This window comes from Mizuhopecten yessoensis, unplaced genomic scaffold (assembly GCF_002113885.1).
Source record: "Mizuhopecten yessoensis strain PY_sf001 unplaced genomic scaffold, ASM211388v2 scaffold11185, whole genome shotgun sequence".
Lineage (NCBI taxonomy): Eukaryota > Metazoa > Mollusca > Bivalvia > Pectinida > Pectinidae > Mizuhopecten > Mizuhopecten yessoensis.
In genome coordinates this window covers 1,447,552-1,475,466 of record NW_018408922.1, presented here as the reverse complement: position 1 = coordinate 1,475,466, position 27,915 = coordinate 1,447,552, and the positions used below count along the sequence as shown (strand labels likewise).

General features: G+C 36.0%; 1 protein-coding gene across 4 annotated transcripts in view; it reads left to right on the top strand.

Moving 5' to 3' along the window:
• LOC110440544 (protein trachealess-like) overlaps positions 1 to 25,799 on the top strand; it is a 130,918-nt gene extending 105,119 nt beyond the window's left edge. For all 4 annotated transcript variants that reach the window (XM_021483678.1, XM_021483677.1, XM_021483681.1 and 1 more), the window contains exons 6-13: positions 5,156 to 5,246; positions 11,562 to 11,660; positions 12,608 to 12,714; positions 13,259 to 13,452; positions 14,222 to 14,328; positions 15,356 to 15,503; positions 19,079 to 19,191; positions 19,650 to 25,799. In XM_021483678.1, coding sequence (XP_021339353.1) covers positions 5,156 to 5,246; positions 11,562 to 11,660; positions 12,608 to 12,714; positions 13,259 to 13,452; positions 14,222 to 14,328; positions 15,356 to 15,503; positions 19,079 to 19,191; positions 19,650 to 21,055 — 2,265 coding nt within the window. In that variant the 3' untranslated portion in view covers positions 21,056 to 25,799. The remainder of the gene's footprint in view (positions 1 to 5,155; positions 5,247 to 11,561; positions 11,661 to 12,607; positions 12,715 to 13,258; positions 13,453 to 14,221; positions 14,329 to 15,355; positions 15,504 to 19,078; positions 19,192 to 19,649) is intronic.
• The last annotated feature ends 2,116 nt before the right edge of the window (positions 25,800 to 27,915 follow it).

Sequence of the window (27,915 nt, the reverse complement as noted above, 5' to 3'; positions counted from 1 at the left end):
AAAACAAAATACAAACCCAACAAAATCATGAAGTAATATGACACATACTGGTTGTCATATTAATTAATTATATATATATATATATATATATACCTGATTAATTAGCTTGATAAATTCCAAGGGAAATCTACAAAATATGCAAAAAAGCAGAGTTAAAAAGAAATTTATCATGAAAGATGCATGTGTAGAAAAAAGGGTTAAAGTTATTTTCTTCATTCAAAAAATGCAAATATTTGTTCTCTTAATTAAGTTACTGTGTTTTTAGGGTGAAAAAGTCTGTTGTGGTTTATACAGATCAGCAGACAAAGTCACGTATCTAAATATGGATTTAAATAAAGAGATCTGTCTTAATTTACGTATGTTTAAAATGATTTGTGAATATTCATGATGTTCAAATTACATGTTCATGCAATGAATATGTATCATGTTATAAATCATTTTCTTTAGGTTACGAGACAACTCTCTTGACTTATATGGTTTTTTCACATCAAACCAATTCAGTTTGATTTTAATAACTCTTTTATTTCCCAAAATTATTTGAGAAATGTCTTTTGGAGCTTCTGAGAAATAAGGTACATGATACCTGTTAAATTATTACCTGTCTCAAAGTCAATTCAAATTTATTATGATATATATCTGCTATAGAAATTTATGGACACCATATAATTGTCTATCACAAATGTTTAAAAACAAGTGAGAATACTACCACAGATTTTATTAACAGGCAAGAATTTATTTAAAAATGAAAAATGTCTACCAGAAAGTTTCACCTTGTCAAACTTTCGTCCTACACCGATAAATTCCACATTCGCCCAGTCTTCTGTTATTTTGCTTTTCACATTTGATTACTACTGGTATGTTTATTTAGTTGTTTATTAACTATCTTGTTGTAATGATAAGTTTAATTGCCTTCATTACGGAAAAAGATGAAAGTTTAACTGCGGCAAGTATTTCCCCGTAACTTCCTTTTAGATATAACTGTTACACATTGGGTCCTGTACAGTTCCGTTGTCCAGGTAGCTAAATCCGTGTCAGCGATGGTATAACAATCTGAAGTGACCCGGGGCCAGTGTTCGAACCATGTCTGGACCAACTGAATATTTTGCACTGGCAGAACACATTTGTTGATTATATTTTGTTGGTTTTATCTCCGTTGTGTTTTCCTAAAAGTTCCGCAAGATATACTTTTCTATTAAAAAATGATTTATCAAAGCTATTATAGTCATGCCAGATAAATAAGTTTCGAATATATAGTTTCATATTTCGGCAGTGGTTTGGGGGTCCTTTAGGAAATAACTGAACTGAAGTTATTCCATAAGGAAAGCATAATTAATATTGGAGTTAAAGTTTTACTTAAGTTAATTTCAATTAATTTTAGCAATGCTTTCCCATGGAAAATTTAAGTTCAGGAATTTCCAAAATATTATGTTGAGGAATATTTCATGAAACTGGAGCCAGATACTATTGCATTTTGATGTTACTTGCATTCATATGTTGTTTTTTTTTGTAGTGCTTTATTGTTTTACATTATTTGTAAATAATTAGGAAAATATATATATATATAACATTGGAAATGATATTATTTTATGTAATATTTATGTTTATATAGGAATATATTAAAGCGTTTCACTGACATGTAGTTAACCCTTTCACCCCTAGGTAACTTTAGTAGACTCTACCATGCATTTATCTGGATGAGTCCATTATGGTCTACAGTGGTGAAAGGGTTAATAGTGATCTGTATGAATTCATGTCATTGTTAACTTGTTCATTTAATTACAAAATTTAAAATTATAAATTCTGTTTCATATATCAATTAATTCGATAACGTGTGAACGATTTTATGTCGGCCACTTAAAATACTGTCGATATTAATGTCAATATTTGAATAAACTATACTTGCATCGCATTAAGTATCTGACACTATCCAAGAGTCATGTGGTCATAATTGTCAATATTGTTACGTTAACATTGTCCTTTGGGAGCTTCATTGTCGTCTTATAGGTACACAAGACATAACTTCCTGATAAATTATAACTTTAAGCCATGGATGTATGAAAGCTTGCTGAAGATGGTAATAAAATACACTGAACAACTTTCTAAATGTGATGTATTTCAAAATATGCATCGTTTTGAGATTCAGGTACATTTTTTTGTCATTTGGTGTTGTCATTTAGTGAAATAATGCGTCAAACAGATCATCGCTTTCTAGAATAACTCGACTAAGCGTAAATACATTACACATTTTTATTCGAATAAATGAATATTTTTTGCATAATTCGGCATTAAAATGACATACAGTGGATTTTAAAAGAGAAGTTTATGATGCAAATTCATGTTATTTCACACATATTTTAACAGTTTAAGCATTTGTAGAATTGATAAGATGTATATCTCTCCCATCAGAATAATTTAAATACTTCTCTCCATTTCACCTGCCATTAGAGCAGGGCGGTAATTTGTCTGTAGATTCTGATAATGATCTAATACTTGTTTACATTACAAAAACAAAAATGTTTTTTTGTCCTCATATTGTACATTGGGTTTCATATTGTACACGAAAGACATATTTGTACGATTATATATGTGGAAAACCTGGTTAGTTTTAAACATTATTTCTTCAATGTTCTGTAAAAATAATACCAACTATACAATTGAAATTAAACTTTTATTAACAAAACTAGAAAACTAAAAAAGACATGAAAATGATATAAAAATGTATTGGCAGTACTTTAAGAGTTATGATGTATGAAAATGTATGCGATAATTTCAGGCTGTTTGATCTTCAGAAGTAATAGAATGTTAAAATCTGCATCTAACCTTTTTGTTAATGATAAAACTGATTGTCTCCAGTTTATTTTCTGATGCAATCTTGTATTTCAGTAGTAAAATTTCTCTAATTCATTCCATCAGTTATTAAGGATAACAGCTAGCTTTCATAAATTATATCTGTATTAGCATCTGCAAGCCCTAATCTGAAGATCAATTTCCTTTTCTTTGTTTGAATAATACCATTGTATTATTATTTTTATGGGTTTAAAATAAAAATGAAAGTGAAATATCTAAAAATTGTGTTAAACAGTTTTAATGGGTACAACCAGCAACATACGGTCATTGATCATTACTTTAAAAAATAAATGAAAAAATGGTTCTGTATTTTGGTAAAATCAATTTAGATTTTCCTCACCAGATTAGCACACTCAGAGGAGAAGGCTGAAGTCTGGCTTTTATAGGACTAATCTTAATCTGAACAAAAAACATGAATGAAATAACACCTCATTAAATGTGTATCTGGGGGAGGAATCTTCGGGGTGATGGGCGAGGTTATCAGCGGGGTGGTGTGGCCACTGTTATCGTACCAACCCCACGTATCCTCAGTAGGCCTGGGTTTAGTCATGTTACAACTATCTACGTCTCTGAAGCTCTATCTAACGCCTTAAGTTTTATATCTTAGTTTTCTGTATGGTAAGGGACAAAGTACCCCCCCCAAATAATGCTTTCAACAAATGTATGCTAAAACTAAAAGACCTCTCTTTTTTTTTAATCTCTATTTGAAAATTATTTGAAAATTTGGTGAACATCAAACCCTACAGATAAAGATATCAATTTTCTTCTTTCACTTTCATATTATACATCTGTATGGTCAGGGATCCGTGTTGTGATCGTGTATATCATACTTGGTAATCGGTTCATTGTCCGTTTTGATTGAGGATTCCAACAATTATTTGATTGACCTTATCTTCTCTCAATTTGAAATTGCAATGATTTTCTTCTGCTATTATGAATTGCAGTATTCTTGTACCAAAGTGTTCATCCTTCATTTTAATATGCATTTCCAATTCTGGAATAGCAAAATTGGTGAAGTGTAGAACTTGCATAGAATAAATTCCACATTCGCACATAAAATTTCTGTTTTTTCTTTCCATATATATATTTGTATTTGATTTCCATTATACAAAATTCGAACGACTCAGTTTCTGTTACATACATCTCTAGATGTAACTTATATGGATGACACGTACCTAATAGATAGAAAAGGATGAACAAATATTTCATAATAGTGCCTGGATTCATAATACATGATGTAATATTATATTTTAACTTGATAGTAGGTCTTACCTTAGAGATAACTTTTTAAGATAATGTCCTTCTGAAAGTACAGTATCGTGTAAGGAGGAACAGCTGTGAAATCGGACAAAATATGCAGTGGCCATCATATTAATATAAAACATCTATAGCATATACAATGTAGACAGTTTTACATAGAAACAAGACAGTAGAATGTCATTCCTAAAGATGTCCCAAGTTTATGGTAATTTCAGATATATCTAGCAGACGAAGTTTTTATAAACCAATTATCAAGTTTTTGAAAGTGTTCCATAATAAAAATACTTTTTGACAGATATTTAGTTACGAATTGCTTCTATGTTTGCTAACAGATTAAAAGTTGCTTTTTTGAAAGTTTGGAAGTGCATCTATCATAAATTAATTTATCAATAGGTAAACTGATGACCTTGACAATGTCATGCTGGGTTTACCGGCTTCAACACATTAGATGTGCCATCATCTAAACCCAGCACAACATTGACAAGGTCATCTTTTCCTATTGATAACTAACTCTACTACTACGGCCGGACTTGTGAATTCCTTGTGGAGTCTGTCTACTGGATAACACACAACTTCGCTGAACTCTTTGCACCGACGTTTGATCTCCCACTTCTCATAGTTTATAAATTAATTTAGATATAACTAACAGTGTTAAGTATGCAGTTCAGTTCTATTGGTATAATTCCTGTTTCTAACATCAAAATTGACTGTTTAACACTGATTTTGTAGGGATATTCAAATACATATACAGTACTGTATAGATATATATATATACTGTATTCAGTTTGAAACAAAAGTGTGGGAAATATTCATCAATAGTGTAGTGGTATTTTTGATGTCAAATCACATATCTTATCAATTTTCAATGATTTCGAAAAACTTGTGATTCTATACTTGTGTGACCTTGTGATTCTATACTTGTGTGACCTTGTGATTCTATACTTGTGTGACCTTTTGATTCTATACTTTTTTGACCTTGTGATTATATACAATTACTTGTGTGACCTTGTGATTCTATACTTGTGTGACCTTGTGATTATATTGACAGGTGGAGGTCACCGGCAGCAGTATATTTGACTACGTCCACGTCCAAGATCATCAAGAACTGGCCGAACACTTAGGATTGGGATTTCCTCACAGTAAGTAGCAAGTATAGTAAAAACAGTAGCAAAACCTTCTTCTGAATTTACCAAGAGCCCAAGGGTAATGCTATTTAACCAGTAGCATGTAGGGATAAAAACTCATCAATTTTGTTAACAAAATGGAATTGAGCCTTTTTCAAGGTCAAAGGGGTCAAATGTGTTAAAACCTTGAAATAATTCTTTTGAATTAAGAGGCCTATTGTCATGATGTTTGACCAGTAGCATGCTGAGATGAAGGACAAGCTATCATGTTTGTTCAGGTTTTTGACCTTCACCTGTAAACAAGGGCACAGGGTTCAAATGTGCTAAAGCCTTTGAACGACTTCTATCTATTGTAGCAGTCTAAAGACAGGTACAGTTGATACTGTTTCTTGATGAATACAAATACTATCTCCGTTCAACACGCAGTCAAAACGTTCCCTGTCATCTACGTCATGGTTATGTTTCCAATTTTTTTATTGAGGAGCATATAATATTTACCCACATCAGTGTCGTTGCATCACACTAAGATTCATTTTCATGACTCGACCGACTACATTTTATGATAGATTTCCACCAAACTTCATATAAAGGTCAGGAAGGAGATTACCTTAGTTGAGATTATATTTCAGGGTCAAAAGGTCAATGCCAAGGTTACTCTTGCTATTTAAAGGTCAACCACAAGGCCAAGGGGTGCATTCATGTCTGACAGACAATTTTAGTTCTGGCCTGACTCTTTTGATTTTCTACCCATTTCCGTGGTTCTGTTTAAGCCTTTAAAGATGTCTGTGTTGGTATTCATCATGTCTTACAGTCATTTTCTAGTCTTAAACAACTTTATACGTTGCTAGATTATTTATTACATGTACTTCTAGTATCTAGTGCATGTTTGGTGTCTTGAATAATTTTGATGATATATTACCATACTTGCCAACCTTTTGAAATTTCTATTGGGGAGTATCCATGTGCTCTGCAATGTTATAAACATAAGTAAAAGGTGTGTACATTTTTGTATGTGCCCCCGAGGTAAAAAAGAACACTTTAGAAAGTCATCTTTTGTGTTGTTCTTTCGGATGAAGTCATAAGATATTTAACTATAGAAATAGTTCAGCAACAGTTTAATGGCTGAAAATGGTCAATTTTAGGGTCCAAAATCAGGAGGCGCCCCCCAAATAGGGAGAGTTCGCAATTAAAGAATCTTTATATTTTTGTGCTCGTTCTTATATTATGGCAGCATATAGAGTTAATCGAGTGACGAAGCTTTAGTCTGGAGTGAATCAATGACAGCATTCGATTCTACTGTCTAGCTGTACGAGTGACAGGTCTGCCGAACAGCAGTGTTAGACACTGTAGCCCGTTAGAGCCAGGAATTCATGTAGTGCTCTATTCACGGTGAGGAGATTGAGTGGTGAGCCCCGCAAATCTCAGATTTACTTAATTGGATTTCAGGAATCAATGCTGATTTGCTTATGTTTTCAAAAGTACATAAAATAGTACTTATTTGATTTCTTGGATCGAAGCAAATATTTACTTATACAAGCTGAAAGGGAAATTGGGTTAAAATCTGCATAGACGTTACACAAGCGCGGTATAAAATAAGCATGATGATATTAAAATGCATTCAAAAGTCAACAAAGATGAGGACAGCGATATTTATTTGTGGCATAATCGCATTGCATATTTACACAACAGGGTACATCATATTCAAATAATTCAATATTCTCCCAGGTTTGACTTGCAGTTTCGTCAATAGATGTCATAGATTTCAACTTATGTAAATTAGAAAGGGATTATTCTGAACTTAATTCCCTAACTTAATTCCATCGTGCACAGATATCGAACAAATCCGGGTGCAGTGGTAGGATGCAGCTTGGGTATTGTATATATACCACAGTAATCATTATTAACATATGGCATAAAATCTGGAGAACCAATTTCCCTGTGCTATTGTGTTCAGTGTGTTCTAGAATATATTAGATAAATTTTCTCAAAGTGTATTATGCAGAAGTTACACTGGATTATGTTCCTGAATGAAAATTAGATGCCACAATCAATTGTAATTTTTGACATGTCTTATACATTGTATTTTGAATTTTCGAGAAATAATTTGAATTCTGAAATATTTCTGTAAATTTTCATTTGCTTATCTTAATCTGCATGTTAGTATGCATGGGACGTGATGAGAAGTTTACGTAGATTTCTGAGAGTTATTGTTGACTCAATTTTCAAATCATTAGTTTTCATTGCGAATCTTTTGAATGTCAAATTATATTGCAAAATGTATGAATATCAATTTGTTATTTTATTAGTTGTTAAAGGACTTTTTTCCACTCTTTGGTATCATCTGTTTTACATATTAGTGAGACTAAGAGACTATCAGTGTCATGGTCTGTTTTACATTGTGGTAAAGACTTTTAACTCATTCACCCCTACATATTTAAACTAGGCTTGGCCAGTCTTTAATTTGGTAAGGTTCAACTGTATTAGGGGTGTGGGTTAACAGACTAACCTGACTCTAGCTCTTGTTTTGAGACTGCAGATAAAATAAAATAAAAACTCTGTTAAAAGAAAATACGGAGGAAAAATGGCCGGATTTAGAGACAAAACTTGTTTTGAGGACTTAACAATAACAAAGATCCGAAGAATTTCTCAATAAGAAAAGCACACAACCCTTAGTCAGAGAAATCGCTATATGTGATTATAAACCAATATATTAAACTGAGGATATTGTTTGAAGTGAGTTGTGAAAACAGTCTGAACATCAGCATCACTGTAGCCGGAGGCACGACGAGACGATCGGCCGACTCATGTTGTCTCCTGCGCCACTTCCTTGTAGCGTGTGAAATACGGTCCCGATTACGGTAGAAACATCTTGTTACGTCACTGGTTGTTTTGATACACCCACCGGCTCCCACTTCCAACAAGCTTAACGATACAAGAAAACACGAGCTAATTGTTGTAAGGAGGGCTACAGCTAGACTAAATAACAAATACCAAAATGTTTAACCCTAATCTCCATTAAATCATTCTCTGTGTCAAAGCTATAAATCTGACTGGCCTGTTTTGGAGGGAGATATCTAGCCAGGTAATGTACGGCTCAAGCATGACCCTAGGTTGCCATTAATTAGGCATTGGACGAGGTCGTTAATGTGGAAATACATGAATGCCAGGACTTCCTTTGGCTCGGTGACATCAGGTGATGTTGGTGGTCATGGTTGGTGGGGTTTCTCTCCACATCAAAGGTGAATGATGATCCTCCCTTGGCCTACCTGGGGCTAGCTAGGGGAGACTATAGCATCAGCATAGAACTCAATATTAGTTGTGTCCAACATATATAGCGCATTTGTCAAGCTGATGGCTGAATTAAAAGATTATCATTAATTTTCTTTCTTTTTTTTTCAATTTCACAAATCAGATGTACATTTTTACCTGTTCAAACTCTTTTCATTGTATCATACATATCTGTGTCTTAATTATGGTCAAAAGTCAACCGTACTCAGTCATACAATAATTTGACCTTGTGTACTTAAGCATTGACACCTATTTGGGTGGAACTGCGTATGTAAATACCTATATAATCATTACCATTTGTGATAGTGGATATACTATACGCAGTAACATACAGTAAATACAGGATAAAAGTACACTTAACCTTTTGTACAGTTCGCTTATTTAGTCTGATAGACCAAGGTGAGCTTATGTGGTATTGTGGTGTCAGTCCGTCATCTGTCACCAATTTTTCGAAAAGCCTATACACTTCTTGAACAACTGATCAGATTTTAAACCACGTTTGGGACAGTGTGTAAATGAAAAGTGTGGTCCCCTTGGGGGCAGAGGAGCAGGGCAAAACTAGAGGAATAAAGGAGTTTAAGTTTAAAGGGATTTTTACCTAATTTTTCATGAAGCATTTCTGGATTAAGTAAAATCACTAATATGTGAATAAAGGGCATGGTCTTTATCTAATTTGATATAGAGTATCCCTGGGTGAAGGGAAATCAATGTCTTGGAACAAAGGGATAAGGCTTTATAAGGGACAAAAACATTTCCCCTTTTCTCACAGTCTATTAATAATAGCGAATGTTTTAGCCCATGATAACAAGACTTGAACTGAATAATGCTGTCATGGTCCTGGAAAGGTGGGCATATTTTCTGGTTATCCAAATTGGCTACGTACCCTGTCCTCTGATTGGTTGAGACATTTTTTAATTTTAACAAATATTTTCCTTACTCATTTCTTTTACCAAGTAGTACTGTTGATAGCTGAAATGGCTAACACGATCTCAAGTTAGGAAGGAAAATTCCTTTGGTAAGTTTCGATAACAAAAGAAGCAGATGAGCGATACAGACTTGGCCTCTTGTTTATATTGATAATAATTAACTCATTCACCCCTGAAGATACATTTGAACTCTTCCAATTCAAAGGATGGAATAGTTCATAATGAAATTTCAGGGGTGAATGAGTTAAAGTCTGTATGGATATCTCCATGGTAAGATGGCAGAAGCAAACACATTTACTATTTTGGTTGACAACCTGCTGATTCTTGTGGTAAACTGCAAATTGGTTTTGTTGATTGTTTCTATCTGGCCTGACTGGGATGAGGTTTTTGACCATGGTGAATCATTCCGTAATAAGGCCGTATTGGCACCGTGGATGTGAGACTTCCGTCTGAGGCCATTGATGGGGCTATTAGTGTTCTAATCAACGCCATGCTCATTTACATGTCCCAATCGAGGAAGAGAGACTGCCGTTTTATCGAATTGATGTAGTGTAGCAATCACAATGTGCACTGTCCTTTTGAAATTAATCCTTTACATTTTATCATCTTTGAAATAAATCAATCGCAACTGCCATTTGTACTTTTAGCAGAGGTAAGATGTGATCAGGGTGGTCGGGTGGCGTAGTGTACAGCACTCTCGTTTCTCACCAAGACAGTCGTGGTTTTATTCTTCAATTCAGTGTGATATGGTATAGGTTTACCTGCCAGACTTTAAAGCAGGTTTTCTTCAGGTACTCTGGTTTCCTCCCATTTACGTTTACCTTGTGCACTATATCATCTGGGCTAACGAATAAAGAGTGATTAATTTATGATGATAAATTTTGTTTCATTACAGAATAAATAAATAAATAAGTTAAATTTAATTTGATATTCACTAACATGAAATATGAAATGGATTCTAGATTTACTTACAGTACAGGTACATATTTTAGCGGTAATCTTGGTGCTTTTTGCACTTTGAATATTGAGCTGAATTATGGTAGGGCTAATTGAGGTTGCAGTTGTTTTCTATGACATTTATTACAATTTCTGGGTGCATCAGTTCATCAATGGGCTAAAATACAAGTTACAATTGATAATGCGCTGAAATTTTAGTGCACTTTAATAAGTACAGTCACAGTATACCACAATATGATATAATAAAAGATTTTGAGAGGAATTTCACCTCGAACCATTGAAATTATATCCTTGATTTACGCAGGGGAGTGAGCAGGTACTTATGCTATATAGAGCTAGCTGTCTGGAGTTTTTTGTTAAGTGATGGTACACTGTAGAGGTCAGGGCCTCCGTGGAATATCAAACAGGAGACCACTCAAACTGGAATTCAAGTGTGTCTGTTTTTGCCTGGCACAACACACAGGCAGACAATCAGTATTCTGCCATGTCAGAATCGCTTTGGACAAACGTTTCAGATATAGCTCTGCCAGGATTAATTTGTATCAATTAGCTTCATTACCCAAATGACACATTGAGTCAATTTGAAAAATTGACCATTTAAAAAAACAACACCACAGCTGCAAACAAATGAGTTTATAATATTTTTTCTTATGTTCCTGGAATCTTACTACAGTGATACAGGCATGTTTTCAGCCCATGCAATACAAGGTCTTGTATTTCACACTGTGACAATTCAGGATGTTATTTTATGAAAGTAGCCAAGATTTTTTTGGCTGGATGGAACTCATCAGTTATACATGTTATCTTGTGATCAAATTGGCAAAAAGAAACAATAACAGTTTCCGAACATGTAAGCTCCGTTTTACGCTATGGTAACGGGAACTGATAATTTACCCCTTAACGCGGTTTTGTGCACCATTATTGTTCCGTTCAAGCTTTCAAAAAGCAAACTTAACGTTAAGATGAGATAATGATGAGTTATGTGTTGCAGAAAATTTCATTTGCATATGAAGAACACTGATTTGTAAAATATGTGTTAATATCACATATGTCTTCGTCTGACATCTCAAGATTGTGCTTGTTTCTTGTGCAAATGAATATACCAAAGTCCTAAATGATCAGTTTTCATCTGATGACACTGTCTTCTTTCTCCTTGTAGCCTCCAGCAGTAGTGGTGCCCCGTCCCCCGGATCTCAATCAGACGAGGGCTCGGCCCCCTCGACACCCTGTGTCCTGTCCTCCCCACTCCCAGAAAGAGGTGAGTAAGTGTGTCTGTCTACACCATAGATTGGATTTATACTGTTTCTGTTAAAAACAGGTTTTATGGTTTTAAAGTTGATGAAGTTCGATGTTAACTAGAAAATAATTTACATTGAAACCTGCCTTAACGACTACCTTTCTCCTGTATTAGACAGAGATATCTACACTTCCGGTCAAAGAAAGATATTTATGTCTTACCCTAGGGGTAAAGATGGAGTAATTTCCCTTTCATAACAATTGCATGACGTCACATCAACAGTAGCAGATCACAGTTTATAGCTACGATCAGCTGGAAGTTATGAAATGAATGTTTGCATTTCATGAAATTATTTGATGAGGGAGAAAAATAATCATTCCCCACTTTAGGAGTAAGACAGAAAAACATCAACCCTTGGGTAAAAGTCTTAAATATCTTGCCCTCTGCACTATCGGGCTTGACATTTAAGAATCTTAACCCTTGGATTGAGATTTTTCTATCCAACCCCCAAGGTAGGGAAATATTATAATAGTCTTTAAAGTCCAACTGGCTAAACATAAAGTCTTCCTGTCAGTATGAACCTCCTGCTTCACTAACTACCATACAATGGATACCCAAGACGGTGCTTTTTATATAAAAACAACCTTTTTATGAAGGACAACCTGTGTATTAGATTGATTTTGTTTGCTCCCTGTGTGGTCTTGGCTTTTGTAGACAGGTTTCATTGTAAATCTATTTTTCAAAATCCTGGCACAATTCTTTTCTTCTGAAAAGACAACCTTTGTAAGATGTAGGATTAGCTTGAAAACAGTATTTCCTTTCATTTGATGTTTTTGCTATAAAATAATATGGCTTTGGTTTTAGTTTAAAACTGAGTGGATCAACAAATAGAATTATTGTGTATCAGGGGAAATAACTCCTGCATACTTTGCCTGAGTTTATGCCACTATTATACATTTTACCTCCAGCCTGTCTGATGTCGCCAAATGATAAGTCGGTAGAGCGGTCATTTTGTCTGAGAATGAAGTCGACGCTGACAAAGCGAGGCGTACATGTTAGGACGTCCGGGTACAGGGTAAGTCAGACACGCAGCTGCCAATCATATTAACCCATATTAGTATTAGTTAGGATATAAACCTTCTTTGAAAAAGCTAGGGTTCTACTCAAACGATTAGGTGTATGATATTTTATGGATGGTAACTGAACACAACTAACAACTAAAACCTATACAAGAAAAAATATTTGGAGAACTGTCGCACTTAGGTAATTCTTGATTTGCTATATATAATTAGAAATGATAATTAAAAGTGATCGCTGAATACCCACGGCTGATTTCGCTTCACGTACTACTTACTCACACTGGATTATAATGTTGGATTCTGTGACTGCAACTTCAGCCAATCACAATGTTGCATTCTCATTAACCCTTTCACCCCAGGCAACTTTAGTAGACTCTACCCTACATTTATCTGGATGAGTCCATTATGGTCCACAGTGGTGAAAGGGTTAATGCAATTACAGTAATGACATCATGAAGTTCAAATAAAATACATATACTGTATTGGACAAATTTAGAACCCTGTGAACTTACTTGTGTCATGACCTTTTGACTTTTACAGGTTGTGTATGTTGTGCTAAAACAGCGCCCCCAGATCTGTTTTTCCCTGAACAGGAAGCATCCCCCTCAGATCATGGGTATGGTGGGTTTGGCCATCGCCCTGCCTCCCCCGACCATCACAGAACTCCGTATAGAGAGCGACACCTTCATTATGAGGCTCAATCCAGACTTCAGCATCATTTACTGTGATACAGCGTAAGTATTTTCAGCAATAATCGTCCAAAGCCTAATCTTAGTGAGCCATAAACAAATGATATTTTTTCAAAATAGGACTTTTGGGAAATTTCATAAACATGATTCGGAATGTTATTTCTATTAATAATGTAAATTGTCAAAGACACAAGTTTCCTAGCATCGTCAAGTATTCAAGACTGATTATCCCTTTGTTTGAAATTGATTTCATGAAGATCGAGACATATTAATACATGTTCATGTTTGGTTACAAAAAATGACTGCATATAGGGAAATGTTCACCCTTCCATGGTAAAATCCATTTTCGCCCAATATTAAATTCACCTTTTACATTTAATTACTTTGTATATTACGTTATTTACAAATGCTCGAAATTCGTCGTCATTACGGAGGGTGAAAAAGGTGAATTTCTCAGTATACAGTATTATACGTGATGTTGTTATGTTTGTGGTGGGGCCATGGGGTGTGATCCCCCTGCCACTCTCCCCATCATGTTTTGTGTCTGTTTCTCCCTATTACAGATGAGCAACTTCACCACGAAGCAAAAACTGTGACACAGTTTAGAATAGGTTTTTGAGAGAATGAATCCAACCTTTTGGCAAATTCATTTTACAAGATATAATAGACCAGAGGTAACAATTTCTTCGGGTGAAACTGTCTCGGGTTACGGTATTGTCCTGTCCTGTAAATATTTTTTTTGACCAGAAATATTTGAAGATGTTTTTAACATTCACAGTCTAATGCCTATACCATTGTTTGTTTTTCTCTATAGGGTTTCCGAACTGACAGATTGGTCCAGTGAAGATATCAATAATAAAATATTGTACGACTTCTGCCACCCTGGTGACCTCAAGAAACTACGCAGATCTCATTTAGACAGTAAGTCATGTACAGTAAAAAAGTGTCCTGGCCTGCTTATCCTATTTATACCAGGGCTGCAATGATATTTCGTATTGTATTGTATCACAATACTTTCTTGTGTATCGTAGCAAATTGTTTTGTTTGCCTGTGTCAATCAATTTTTAACTTTAAAAAAAAGGGTACTTATACTTTTTAAACTTTCAGTAATAATTTGATCCACTGTGCAAGTCCTACCCAAAAGTACTAGAAAATACTATCAAAATGTATTTTGATAGTATTCATTATTGAAGTCTATGAAGTCTAAGATCCTGGACCCATTATCATTATGAAGTTGACTTTTTAAGCAGATATTTGTATCATATCTTTAGCATCGTACCATATAATACATATCGTATAGTGAGATATGTGTAGCATTGCAGCCCTAGTATATACCTACATATGATCTTAGCCAGCTTCTGTCTCAAACCAAACATCAACCATCAACCATCTTAAAAGAAAGAAACGATTTAACCTAGATTCAACTGCCATGTGGACTCCAAAAATCAATCATCCTGATTCACTTCAAATTATGAACAGATTTGTATGTAATGCAGCCAGGAACATCAAGACGTTTAGTTCCAGATATTGAGAAAAGGAGAAGGAAAAATTTAAAGTTAACAGAAAGTCGACGCTTTAGGATGTTTCTTAATATCTCCGATATAGAGTAATATAAATGTAGCATATAAAGTTACTTCTGTATACCAGAAACTTTCGCTCAGGCAAACTTTTGCCCTCTACTGGTAGAATCCATTTTCGGTAAGTGTTAGTTACGCCCTCGACATGTCGTGTACTATGTATCAATGCTGTGGTAAATTTGCCCTCATTTGAAGGGTGAAAAGACAAATGTTAAATAGCATAGTACCGTATTTTGAATAATATTGGTTTGAGTGATCTGAAGAATTTACAGATAGGTCAGAATATTGTTATACAATGTAATAGCAAATTAATTTGAATTAAGACTTTATGTATAATGTGCCGTACTATAACTGATTATTTTTCAATCTAGTTAATACGAAGGGCCAGGTGCTGTCTGATTATATGCGGTTGATGAACAAGTGTGGAGGGTATGTGTGGATCCAGGTGTGTGGTACAACCCTGTACAGCTCAAAAACGTCCGACGACCACACGATACTGATCATCATTTATGTACTGAGGTGAGTAAATAATGTATAGGTGTGGGGTACGACCCTGTACAGCTCAAAAACGTCCGACGACCACACGAGACTGATCATCATTTATGTACTGAGGTGAGTAAATAATATATAGGTGTGGGGTACGACCCTGTACGGCTCAAAAAACGTCCTACGACCACACGATACTGATCATCATTTATGTACTGAGGTGAGTAAATAATATATAGGTGTGGGGTACGACCCTGTACAGCTCAAAAAACGTCCTACGACCACACGATACTGATCATCATTTACGTACTGAGGTGAGTAAATAATGTTTAGGTATGGGGTACAACCCTGTACAGCTCAAAAACGTCCGACGACCACGCGATACTGATCATCATTTACGAACTGAGGTGAGTAAATAATGTTTAGGTATGGGGTTCAACCCTGTACAGCTCAAAAAAGTCCGACGACCACACGATACTGATCATAATTTATGTACTGAGGTGAGAAAATAATGTATAGGTATGGGGCACAACTTTGTACAGCTCAAAAAAGTCCGACGACCACACGATACTGAGCATCATTTATGTACTGAGGGGAGTAAATAATATATAGGTGTGGGGGACGACCCTATACAGCTCAAAAACGTCCGCCGGCCACACGATACTGATCATCATGTACGTACTGAGGTGAGTAAATAATTTATAGGTGTGGGGTACGACTCTGTACAGCTCGAAAACGTCCGACGACCATACTATACTGATCATCATTTATGAACTGAGGTGAGTAAATAATATATAGGTGTGGGGGACGACCCTATACAGCTCAAAAACGTCCGCCGACCACACGATACTGATCATAATTTATGTACTGAGGTGAGGAAATAATGTATAGGTGTGGGGTCCGACCCTGTAAAGATCAAAAACCTCCGACGACCATACGATACTGATCCTCATTTATGTACTGAGGTGCGTAAATAATGTATAGGTGTGGGTTACGACCCTGTACAGCTCAAAACCCTCCGACGACCATACGATACTGTTCATCATTTATGTACTGAGGGGAGTAAATAATATATAGGTGTGGGGTACGAACCTGTACCGCTCAAAAAACGTCCTACGACCACACGATACTGATCATAATTTATGTACTGAGGTGAGAAAATAATGTATAGGTATGGGGTAAGACCCTGTACAGCTCAAAACCCTCCGACGACCATACGATACTGTTCATCATTTATGTACTGAGGGGAGTAAATAATGTATAGGTATGGGGAACGACCCTGTACAGCTCAAAACCCTCCGACGACCATACGATATTGATCATCATTTATGAACTGAGGTGAGTAAATAATGTATAGGGATGGGGTACGACCCTGGACAGCTCAAAAACGTCCGACAACCATACGATACTGATCATCATTTATGCACTGCGGTGAGTTAATAATGTATAGGTATGTGGTACAACCCTGTACAGCTCAAAAACAACCGACGACCATACGATACTGATCGTCATTTATGTACTGAGGTGAGAAAATAATGTATAGGTATGGGGGACGACCCTGTACAGGCCAAAAAACGTCCTACGACCACACGATACTGATCATCAGTACTGAGGTGAGTAAATAATGTATGGGTGTGGGGTACGACCCTGTCCAGCTCAAACACGTCAGACGACCACACGATACTGAACATCATTTATGTACTGAGGTGAGTATATAATGTATAGGTGTGTGGTACAACCCTGTACAGCTCAAAAAAGTCCGACGACCACACGATACTGAGCATCATTTATGTACTGAGGGGAGTAAATAATATATAGGTGTGGGGTACGACCATGTACAGCTCGAAAACGTCTGAAGACGGCATACGATACTGATCATCATTTACGGAATGAGGTGAGTAAATAATGTATCGGTGTGGGGTACGACCCTGTCCAGCTCAAACACGTCAGACGACCACACGATACTGAGCATCATTTATGTACTGAGGAGAGTAAATAATGTATAGGTATGTGGTACAACCCTGTACAGCTCAAAAACGACCGACGACCACACGATACTGATCATAATTTATGTACTGAGGTGAGGAAATAATGTATAGGTATGGGGTACAACCCTGTACAGCTCAAAAACAACCGACGACCATACGATACTGTTCATCATTTATGTACTGAGGTGAGTAAATAATGTATAGGTGTGTGGTACAACCCTGTACAGCTCAAAAACATCCGACGACCATACGATACTGATCATCATTTATGCACTGAGGTGAGTTAATAATGTATAGGTATGGGGCACAACTTTGTACAGCTCAAAAACGTCCGACGACCACACGATACTGATCATCATTTACGTACTGAGGTGAGTAAATAATGTATAGGTGTGGGGTACGACCCTGTACAGCTCAAACACGTCAGACGACCACACGATACTGATCATCATTTACGTACTGAGGTGAGTAAATAATGTATAGGTATGTGGTACAACCCTGTACAGCTCAAAAACCTCCGACGACCATACGATACTGATCATCATTTACGTACTGAGGTGAGTTAATAATGTTAAGTACATCACATGAAAATTTCTAGGATAGCTATTGGATAACTACCCTTGTTCTATTTGGTATAGTTAGCATCCGCCCTTGACAACGGGAACTATACCTGGAGACGGGCACTATACCTTTTTTTGGACCGCTGAGACTGCAGGAAAAGATGCGTGACGCTAAGAGTTGCGCCCCTTCTCCTAGGGGGCCCTGTACATATTCTACTTTCACTTCATTGTTGTCGTCTGCCAAAATGGCCTTCAAATTTTGGGACAAGGAATGCCGATTGCTTCGCAGAGCTCAGTAATGCATAAAGACGAGACGTGACAGATGACACCATTTAACGTCGCAGTACATAACTCATTCACCCCTGAAGACACATTTGAACTCTTCCTATTCAATGGTTGGAATAGTTCATTATGAACTTTCAGGGGTGAATGAGTTAAAGACTTCCTACTGGAAAAGTGAACCGTATGTGACCTAGCGTTGATTCAATCCAGTGAATTGAATACGCAACAAAAAAGGAGAGATTTACTCAAAAAATTATCTTATTGACATTTATTGTTAATTATTAAATATGTTGCTTTTTATTGTCAAATGACAGTCATGTGATGTACTAAATCTGTTATGACCCTTTCCCTTGGGAACTGTTCTCTTATAGTGTTGTCTGGAGAGGTATAGTGCCTCCCCAGACAACACTATAAGAGAACAGTTCCCAAGGGAAAGGGCCATAGTAGAATAATAGGTTTGTGGTACAACCCTGTACAGCTTACGAGAAGAGGATCAGAATAACATCACATCAAATTACAAAACACCTCATATCATTTTGTCATAGACAATGAATTTTATATAGAGGCAAAAATGCCTTCTTGTTTTGAGAATTACTTAAGTTAAACAATTTAGATTTAATTACTTCATTATTATTCACTGACCGGACTGATAAATCGAAACCTGAATGAGTTTTGAACATTTCAGTAGTCATGTGTCATCATTATTCTATTTAAGACGTCACTTTGTCTACCAGGATTTTCAGTAGTCTTACTTTATGTATCAATGTTTATGTGACAGTGGTGTGGAGTATGGAGGCTGTGTGATGGACACAAGTCAGCTACTGACCACAGGACCAACAGAGACTGACCATTCGGACAACACTGACCAAAGCGAGCAGGGCTCAGACCATGGTAAGTAAGCCACAAGTCACGTCATTTAAGTATTGTAGATTTTTATTTGTTCATTTTCAAAAATTATTGAAATCCATAACTACATACAGAACTCTTATAACAAACCATCAAGGCCCTTTAGCTCATTGTATTTATCCTCTAATAAGCCCGGGGGGACACATAATCTCTGGCTCAAAATACGGAGATAGGCCTGATCATTACAAGACATTGAATAAGCTTGATCATTACAAGACATTGAATAAGCTTGATCATTACAAGACATTGAATAAGCTTGATCATTACAAGACATTGAATAAGCTTTTGTTAGCATTTTGACTGAACGATAAATCGTATTAATGAAATTAAAATATAAATGAAGGTTTGACAGTTCATGAAAATATTACAGAAATGTTCATGGTATATGTTAATTTACAAGATTTATGTGTTCTGTCTAAATACATGTTACATTTGTATAACAGGAGGCAGGGGTCACAAGGACAACTTTCACCGCCCGGGGGCGAGTCCTGGAAGTGACAGTAAGGACCCTTCGAGTCTGAGAGTCACATCGCCCGTGTCTAGTTCCACGACACTGCAGCGGTCAGTTAGGTCGGACTCTCAGGAGGCTGACAGCAGTCATGACAATAAACCATTCATTGTGAATAGTACACAGACCAATAATAATTTTCATTCCAAGAATTGTGAATCCACAGTGGGCAATGTCCTGCAGGATAAAGTACATTTGTTGAAAACTGACTACAAAAATTCACGTAGAAAAGCTGACCGACCAAAGCGTCGGCGACGAGACTATGATGTAGACTGTCTTAGTGCAGAAGTAGAGGACTTCCAGTCTTCTGTGTCCAAACACAGCTCACTGGACCAGGACAGGTGTTGTGAGGTGAGCTCTGTCTGTCAGACCAACGCCATCATGGGCACTGTGGACAGTACTGAGCGGTCAAGCTGTAGTGTTCCCGAGGATCTCTCTCTCCACAACTTCACCATGAGGCAGGCTGCCGTGGTCAGCACCCCGGGCTGCGAATCTCAAAATAACATTTCTGTCAGTTGCTGGCAGAACGGCACCAAAGAACGCAAAAAGGAGCGAGACATGCGAGAGAATCCGTCCAGTTCTGTCAAGGACTTGGAGGATGTCATGAATAAACATTTGCCAAATCTGACCAATCACATTGAAGCAGGTGTAAGGACTTCCCCTAATGATCTCACATCAAGTCGGCACATGTCCAGCTCTTTACAGAAGCAGCACTCAACCATCCAGTGGCGGGCCAGCACCGACACTGACACTCTGCCCGCCTCCACTCTGTTACGGACACTGTATGCTAATAGGGAGTCCGTCATACGCAGCAGTGCCCGCCCCCAGTGTTTTAGTGGGGACAATACACAGGGTGTAGACTCCGTCGATATGCTCACCCCGCCCAGTAACGAGGCGAGTCTCAAGGAACAGCTGACGCTGAATATCCCTCAGATTACTGTGAACAATAGTAAGTGTGTGCAGGGGGGCTACACAAATCCTTTATCAGTTACGGTTCACAGCACTCTCCCAGACAGCTTCTCCATGACCCCGCCATCATCTGTGTCACCCGAGGACAAGGTCACGACCTCCTTCATGGAGACGAACTTTGACCCCAGTCCAGTCTCATGTCACATGGTAACTGGTCCTACGGCAACCAACCCAGTGAAGTCCATGGCCATGTCACCCCCATCACAGGCTATGCCCGCGCATACAGACTACAATACGTGCAGCAAGGTTGGCTACGGCAACATGAGTCCGTATCAGATTGCCGAATACCAACAGTACCTACACAATGGTGCCCCTAACTCCCTGTACGACGCTAGACCAGAGGGCTGGTACCCTGTCTCCTACACATCATAACCCAGGAACATACCTAACGGTGGTGCATATAAACATATAACTGGGCAGAGTTGTTCAGATCTTGATGATCTGAATGATATACATACAGGAATTTGACTCATTCACCCCTGAAGACACATTTGAACTCACCCAATTCAATGGTTGGAATAGTCCATTATGAAATTTCAGGGGTGAATAGAGTTATTAGCTGATGTTGTTGTTTTGAAAATATTAGAACTTGCAGACATGTACAGGTTAAGTATTAGAAAATGCTCACTTGAGGACAGCAAACAAACAATGATTTATACGCTCTAACATGTTAAAGAGGAATATTGATTCGAACAAGGCCAAAAAGAAAAATATGTGTTTCATGTCCCATGAACTACACTAGTTTTACCTCTGACCCTAACAGTTTTATCTCGCTCAAATGCACTCCATCCAGTGTTGGGATAACTTTTCCACAGGATGAAAACAAATTTATGGACGAAAAAACCAGGTAACTATATATATACCCTCTTTACTTCATAGGCAGGTATTAAAACCAAATTTATGGACCCATATTATTTAAGATTTAAAAATATGTTTGGTGATTTTTGTAATCCCCTCTCAGAACAAAAAAAAAAAACCACATATAAAATGAAATAAAAAATAAATAACAACCAACCTACCGTAATGTTTTTACAGTCATGTTACCTGAAACATACATAATATTTATATATTTTGGCCTAATGTTAACAATTCACCAAGGTTTCTAGGAATTGTTTAAACAGGGGTATTTACTGTGAATTTTATAGGTACCAACTGTTTTCTAGTACATTATGTAGTACTTTGTTCAAGACATATGTTGTACATGTACTATTAATTACAGTACAGTACTAAAGTTATTAGTGCTAACTATATTGCTCCCATAGAATAATACTAGTGTAGCTACCAATGATTGACAGACAATATAGCCGGTTGAACAAGCCAATGGGATTTCAAGGTACAAACATGCTTTCTACAGTTTTAATTTTTTGAGTGGAATATTTTTTGTCTTTGCGTGAAAAAGTGTGATATTAAAATCATGGTTTTGAGATGTAATGTCTAAATTTTCTCTCAACTAGAAATGTTCCCGATCATGTTAAAATCATAGATTTGCCAAAAAAAAAAATACACTGCCATGAAAGGTGTTCCTGTAAACTGCATGATATGATAGTGATGTTGTTGTTCTAATACAAATTTGTTGGTTTACTTACTGCTGAAGAAATGTATACATGTACTATACATTGCCAAAGAATGTAACCTGTTAAACACTCAAGAAAGTTATTGCTTTAGAAAATATGTTCCCTTGATCATGTGTGCCAAATTACAGGATACTTGATTACGGGGTCCAAATTACAATTTGGACATTTTTCAAATGGATTTTAATATCAACATATCCATCCTGGCTGATTGTATAAGAGTTTTATATCAACTATCAGTTTCAGCATGCATTTATCATTATTATAAGATATACTACAAACTGTTCAGTACCCAAGTGTCAGTTAGTCCTTTTAAGGTCATTGGAACTACGGTCTGCATATCACTGTTTCTGTTTCAAACAACTTTTACCCTAGTAGATAAAAAAATAAATATATATACATATCTGAAAATGTTGTTCTCTTAACCATTTACAGCTATACAACTCAGAGAGGCACTATACAAAAATTCAGAATAGAAAGGCACTATACAAAAATTCAGAATAGAAAGGCACTATACAAAAATTCAGAATACAAAAATTCAGAGTAGAAAGGCACTATACAAAAATTCAGAATAGAAAGGCACTATACAAAAATTCAGAATAGAAAGGCACTATACAAAAATTCAGAATAGAAAGGCACTATAACAAAATTCAGAATAGAAAGGCACTATAACAAAATTCAGAATAGAAAGACACTATAACAAAATTCAGAATAGAAAGGCACTATAACAAAATTCAGAATAGAAAGGCACTATAACAAAATTCAGAATAGAAAGGCACTATAACAAAATTCAGAATAGAAAGGCACTATAACAAAATTCAGAATAGAAAGGCACTATAACAAAATTCAGAATAGAAAGGCACTATAACAAAATTCAGAATAGAAAGGCACTATAACAAAATTCAGAATAGAAAGGCACTATAACAAAATTCAGAATAGAAAGGCACTATAACAAAATTCAGAATAGAAAGGCACTATAACAAAATTCAGAATAGAAAGGCACTATAACAAAATTCAGAATAGAAAGGCACTATAACAAAATTCAGAATAGAAAGGCACTATAACAAAATTCAGAATAGAAAGGCACTATAACAAAATTCAGAATAGAAAGGCACTATAACAAAATTCAGAATAGAAAGGCACTATAACAAAATTCAGAATAGAAAGGCACTATAACAAAATTCAGAATAGAAAGGCACTATAACAAAATTCAGAATAGAAAGGCACTATAACAAAATTCAGAATAGAAAGGCACTATAACAAAATTCAGAATAGAAAGGCACTATAACAAAATTCAAAATAGAAAGGCACTATAACAAAATTCAGAATAGAAAGACACTATAACAAAATTCAGAATAGAAAGGCACTATAACAAAATTCAGAATAGAAAGGCACTACATTGTTTAAAAAAAATCAGAACAAAACTCCACTTTTGCTGCATCAAAAATGAATAGTAGAAATTATTCTTCACAGTTTTAATGAAATTTCCTTTCATCAGAGTTCTTAAGAATCCATTTGGTCAAGGAAAGTAAAAAATTTAGCCTATATGCAGAATTTGTTTCATGATGGAGAGTTGTTATTGTGATCAGTAATGGACTATTTATAATTAGATAACCGAAAAACGTTTTGTGTGCCTCTCAAACATTTGGCACCATTTTTTGTCTGTAATGAGAAATGACTTTGTTGTATAGACAAAAATCCTTCAACTCTGTCACAAGAAGACATCTCTATCACAATTATGTTTTCCACATCTTTTTGTTGTTGATATTTACTTAAAAGAGTTCAAACATGTTGAAAAGCAATGCATAGTGTCCTATTTGATTTCATTTCTGAACAACTCTTCCAATGAACTGAGATTGTTCATACCTGTATTTATGCTTCAAATGATTCAAAACAATTCAGTACACGTTATATTGGTGCTGTTCATGTTCTGCTCAAAGACCAAACTTTTATTTCAAACTGCCAAAAAATTGTTTAATCTGTTTAAATGTCATTTTTTTTTGTTTTGTTATTTTGATATGACATATGACTGCCATGACAAAACATTCATCACTATTTATCTACCGTAGTGATAATGATGTTAATTAGTCTTATGATAACAATGTTAATTAATCTTAATTATTACTTAATATGTATGATGTGTACATAATATATATCTATGTACTGAAAACGTGAGCTAGAAACACGAGAAGTGTGATCATGTAGGCAAAAGGATGATTGATTTGATCTACTATCAGTTTCCTGCGTTTTAAGATTCCTGAGTTTTAAGAACCCTATTCCAATCATGATTTCATACAAACTTGTTTCAACTCCTGAAATATATTATGAACATGACAATTTTTGATTTTAAATAGCTCCTGTCAGATCAGGTAAACATTGTCGAAAATGAATATTTAGTCAAAATAGTCCTCTTTTTTCGGCCTTAGATTTTAGACCTCCACCCTTCTAGCATGCACAAGGGTTTTAAGCGGTTCAAATCTGGGCACATGAATCACTGATGTCCCAATTTAAACAGGTACGAAATCTTGGTCGCATTACTGTTATTGAAGTCTGTCCAGTGTCTTATAGACACATATACCTACATCTACAATTGTATACAATATGTTAAACACATATATGGTGTGATGGTTGTCATCTTTAGAATATTGCATAATGATAAAAAGTGTATAATCCGATCTGTAAGATCCTGCTCTCTGTAACTTAATATTTAATTGGGATTTAGCCTAGCTAATAAAACTTAATATGCGTTATTTTTGAATTGACAGTTATTATAGATTACCTGGTCATTACAATGGAGGGTCGCATGGGTACTTGAGAGGGTGGGATATGTACGATAGAAGTTAATTAACATTGTACTTTGTGCCATAAAGCGTTGCACGAGTTTTAGTGAAGTCGGTGTGTTGGGGGCAGGGTTGAATTTTGATATTTTTCAACTTTTCTGCCAACAATCATCCGATGGATCAATTACTGTCTTCATTTAACTTGATAAGAGTATAGTGGGTGCATCAAATGCAGTAATATTGTAATATTACAAAAAAACAAAGGTAAAAATATTAATCTGCTTGTATTGAATATATATCTTAATATAAATATTCTTGTGTTGATCGATGAATTGAAATCATAACAGTGGTACATTATTTTGTTGTAGCTTAAATACGAGACACTATAAACTGGAATCTCTTCCCGATAGGCTTTTTAAAAGATGTCCTACTGTTTACATTCACTGTATGGAGGTGACTGTTATAGGCAGGTTTTCTGTCTCATATGGTCCTTGGTTCTAAATCAATCCCAATTCATTGTCCTTTGTAGACAGCTGTGTCATAGACAGTCAAGGGGAGATAATCCATGATTTTTAGCAGACTTTGTACATGCTCCATGACTAGTATCAATAACAGTACAGTTTATATATATATGTGTGACTTCATTCTCTTATATTAATTTAAATATTTTCAAAAGCAATTCTATATATATATATTTCATGCATAATTGTATGTCTAATAGAGATGGGCAATGTTTAACTTTTAAGTTTTGTTTATTTTGTTTATTAAAATTCAGTTGTATATATATATATATATATATATATATGTATAATATTTAATTAATGGTGCTTAGATGACATGAAAGATTGTTTTAATTCAATCTTTTGCTTCCATTGTTTAAACTTATTGTGGTTTTTATATACTGTAGTTGAATTTTATTATCATCATGCAAAAAGCATTATCTGTATAGACCATTAATTTGTATGTCAGTGCGAGTGGGAAATCCCAATGTAATTGGAGCCACTAATGTATAGAATGAGCTTTGTACCGAGTGTTTGTTGGCAGTATGTAGGACAGTGTTATCGACAAAGAAACTGATTTACATTGACACCTTTCAAAAGTTCCTTACCTATCGATACAAATATCATAATATAAAAGAAAAACTTAGCTTGCTCAGAAGTATAACAAATGACAGAAACATCTCCAAGTTTTTTTCCATTTGGTCACAAATATATGTAGCCAAATTACGAAGCAATATTTTAAATCTGGCTTGCTCAAGATCGAAGGCCAGTCAGGAGACCAGCTTTCTTCTACGAATATTACTTTTTACATAAACATGACTCTCCTCAAAATCTTCATCCATGACATATGTTTAGGTGATGTTAGGGATTTTGCAAATGTTTCGAAGCCACTTGTAATTAAGGTAAGGAATTGTTAGGTGTGTCTTTGAAATTGATTTATTTGTCCATATCTACCTGCTGTTTCTCATCTCCCTAGTGAGACTAAACTATAATCATTTGTAAGCTTAATTTAAATTCTCGCTAACAGGTGATTGTGTATGTATCACTGGGTAACCTGCGTTGCCCTACTTTTCTCAAACAATCAATATCAGCTTTAACTTAAACGACATTAAGTGTTTTATTTGTTTTATGAAGTAAGATCATTGGCGAATTATTTTCTATATAACTTTTAATAATTTGAAAGCGTTTTAATCCACCGTGTTAACTTTGCAAGGTATATACATATATAATTTTCAGTTAAAGAGAAAATGCATTTATTGTAAGATAATAAATATTTGGGCCAGCTACATGTAGGTTATAGATGTCTCATTGACATTAGATTTGATTTAATTCTAGTACTGCTTCTGTTTTTTACCAATCTTACCAGTGTTTGTGTGTCATCATTATTTTGTCAAACATTTCTTGTTAATGTCGGAATCTACAAATAAATGTATTTAATTTTAAACATATCACTGATAGATCCAGGGGGCTTCAGCGTAAAACGGTTATTTTTGAAATACATTTTATTCTTAAATCACCATTATCAAATTTGAAGACTTAGAAAACTCTTCTAGATCAGAGAGCCAGGGAAACCAGCTCCAGATCACACCCTAGGAACCCCCATACCCCCATATCAGAGCCAACTTGCTCCAGATCAGACTCTGGGAACCCCCTCACATCCAGGTCAAAGGTAAGGATACCCCCTCCAGATCATATCATGGGAAACCCCTCCCCAGATCAGAACTTGGGAAATACCCAACCAGATCAGAGCTTGGGAGACACCCCTCCAGATTAAAGACAATGATACCCCTCCAGATTAGAGCTTGGGGCCCCCCCCCCCCCCTCCCTCCCGATTAAAGACAAGGAATCCCCTCCAGATCAGAGCTTGGGAAATCCCCCTCCAGATTAAAGACAGGGACACCCCTCCAGATCAGAGCTTGGGGAAACTCCCCTCCAGATCAAAGCTTGGGACCCCCCCCCCCCTCCAGATTAAAGACAAGGACACCCCTCAAGATCAGAGCTTGGGAAACCCCCCTCAAGATTAAAGACAAGGATACCCCTCCAGATTAGAGCTTGGGCCCCCACCCCTCCAGATTAAAGACAAGGATACCTCTCCAGATCAGAGCTTGGGGAAACTCCCATCCAGATCAAAGCTAGGAAAGCACCGAACAGAGCCAGGATCTATTGCTGATTATAGTATGAAATAATCATCGGTGTAACACTAGAGTACATGCTTTTACAATTGGTAACAAATGCTACTTCCATGATATAACATAGACTTGACATACATGTATAGTATACATACCATTTATCTGGCAATAAGCCCATGCTTACTTTAAGTCAGAGATTTTGTGCTGGGCCCCCTGGGTTTATTGCAGGATACATTTGTAAGCTTGTCATAT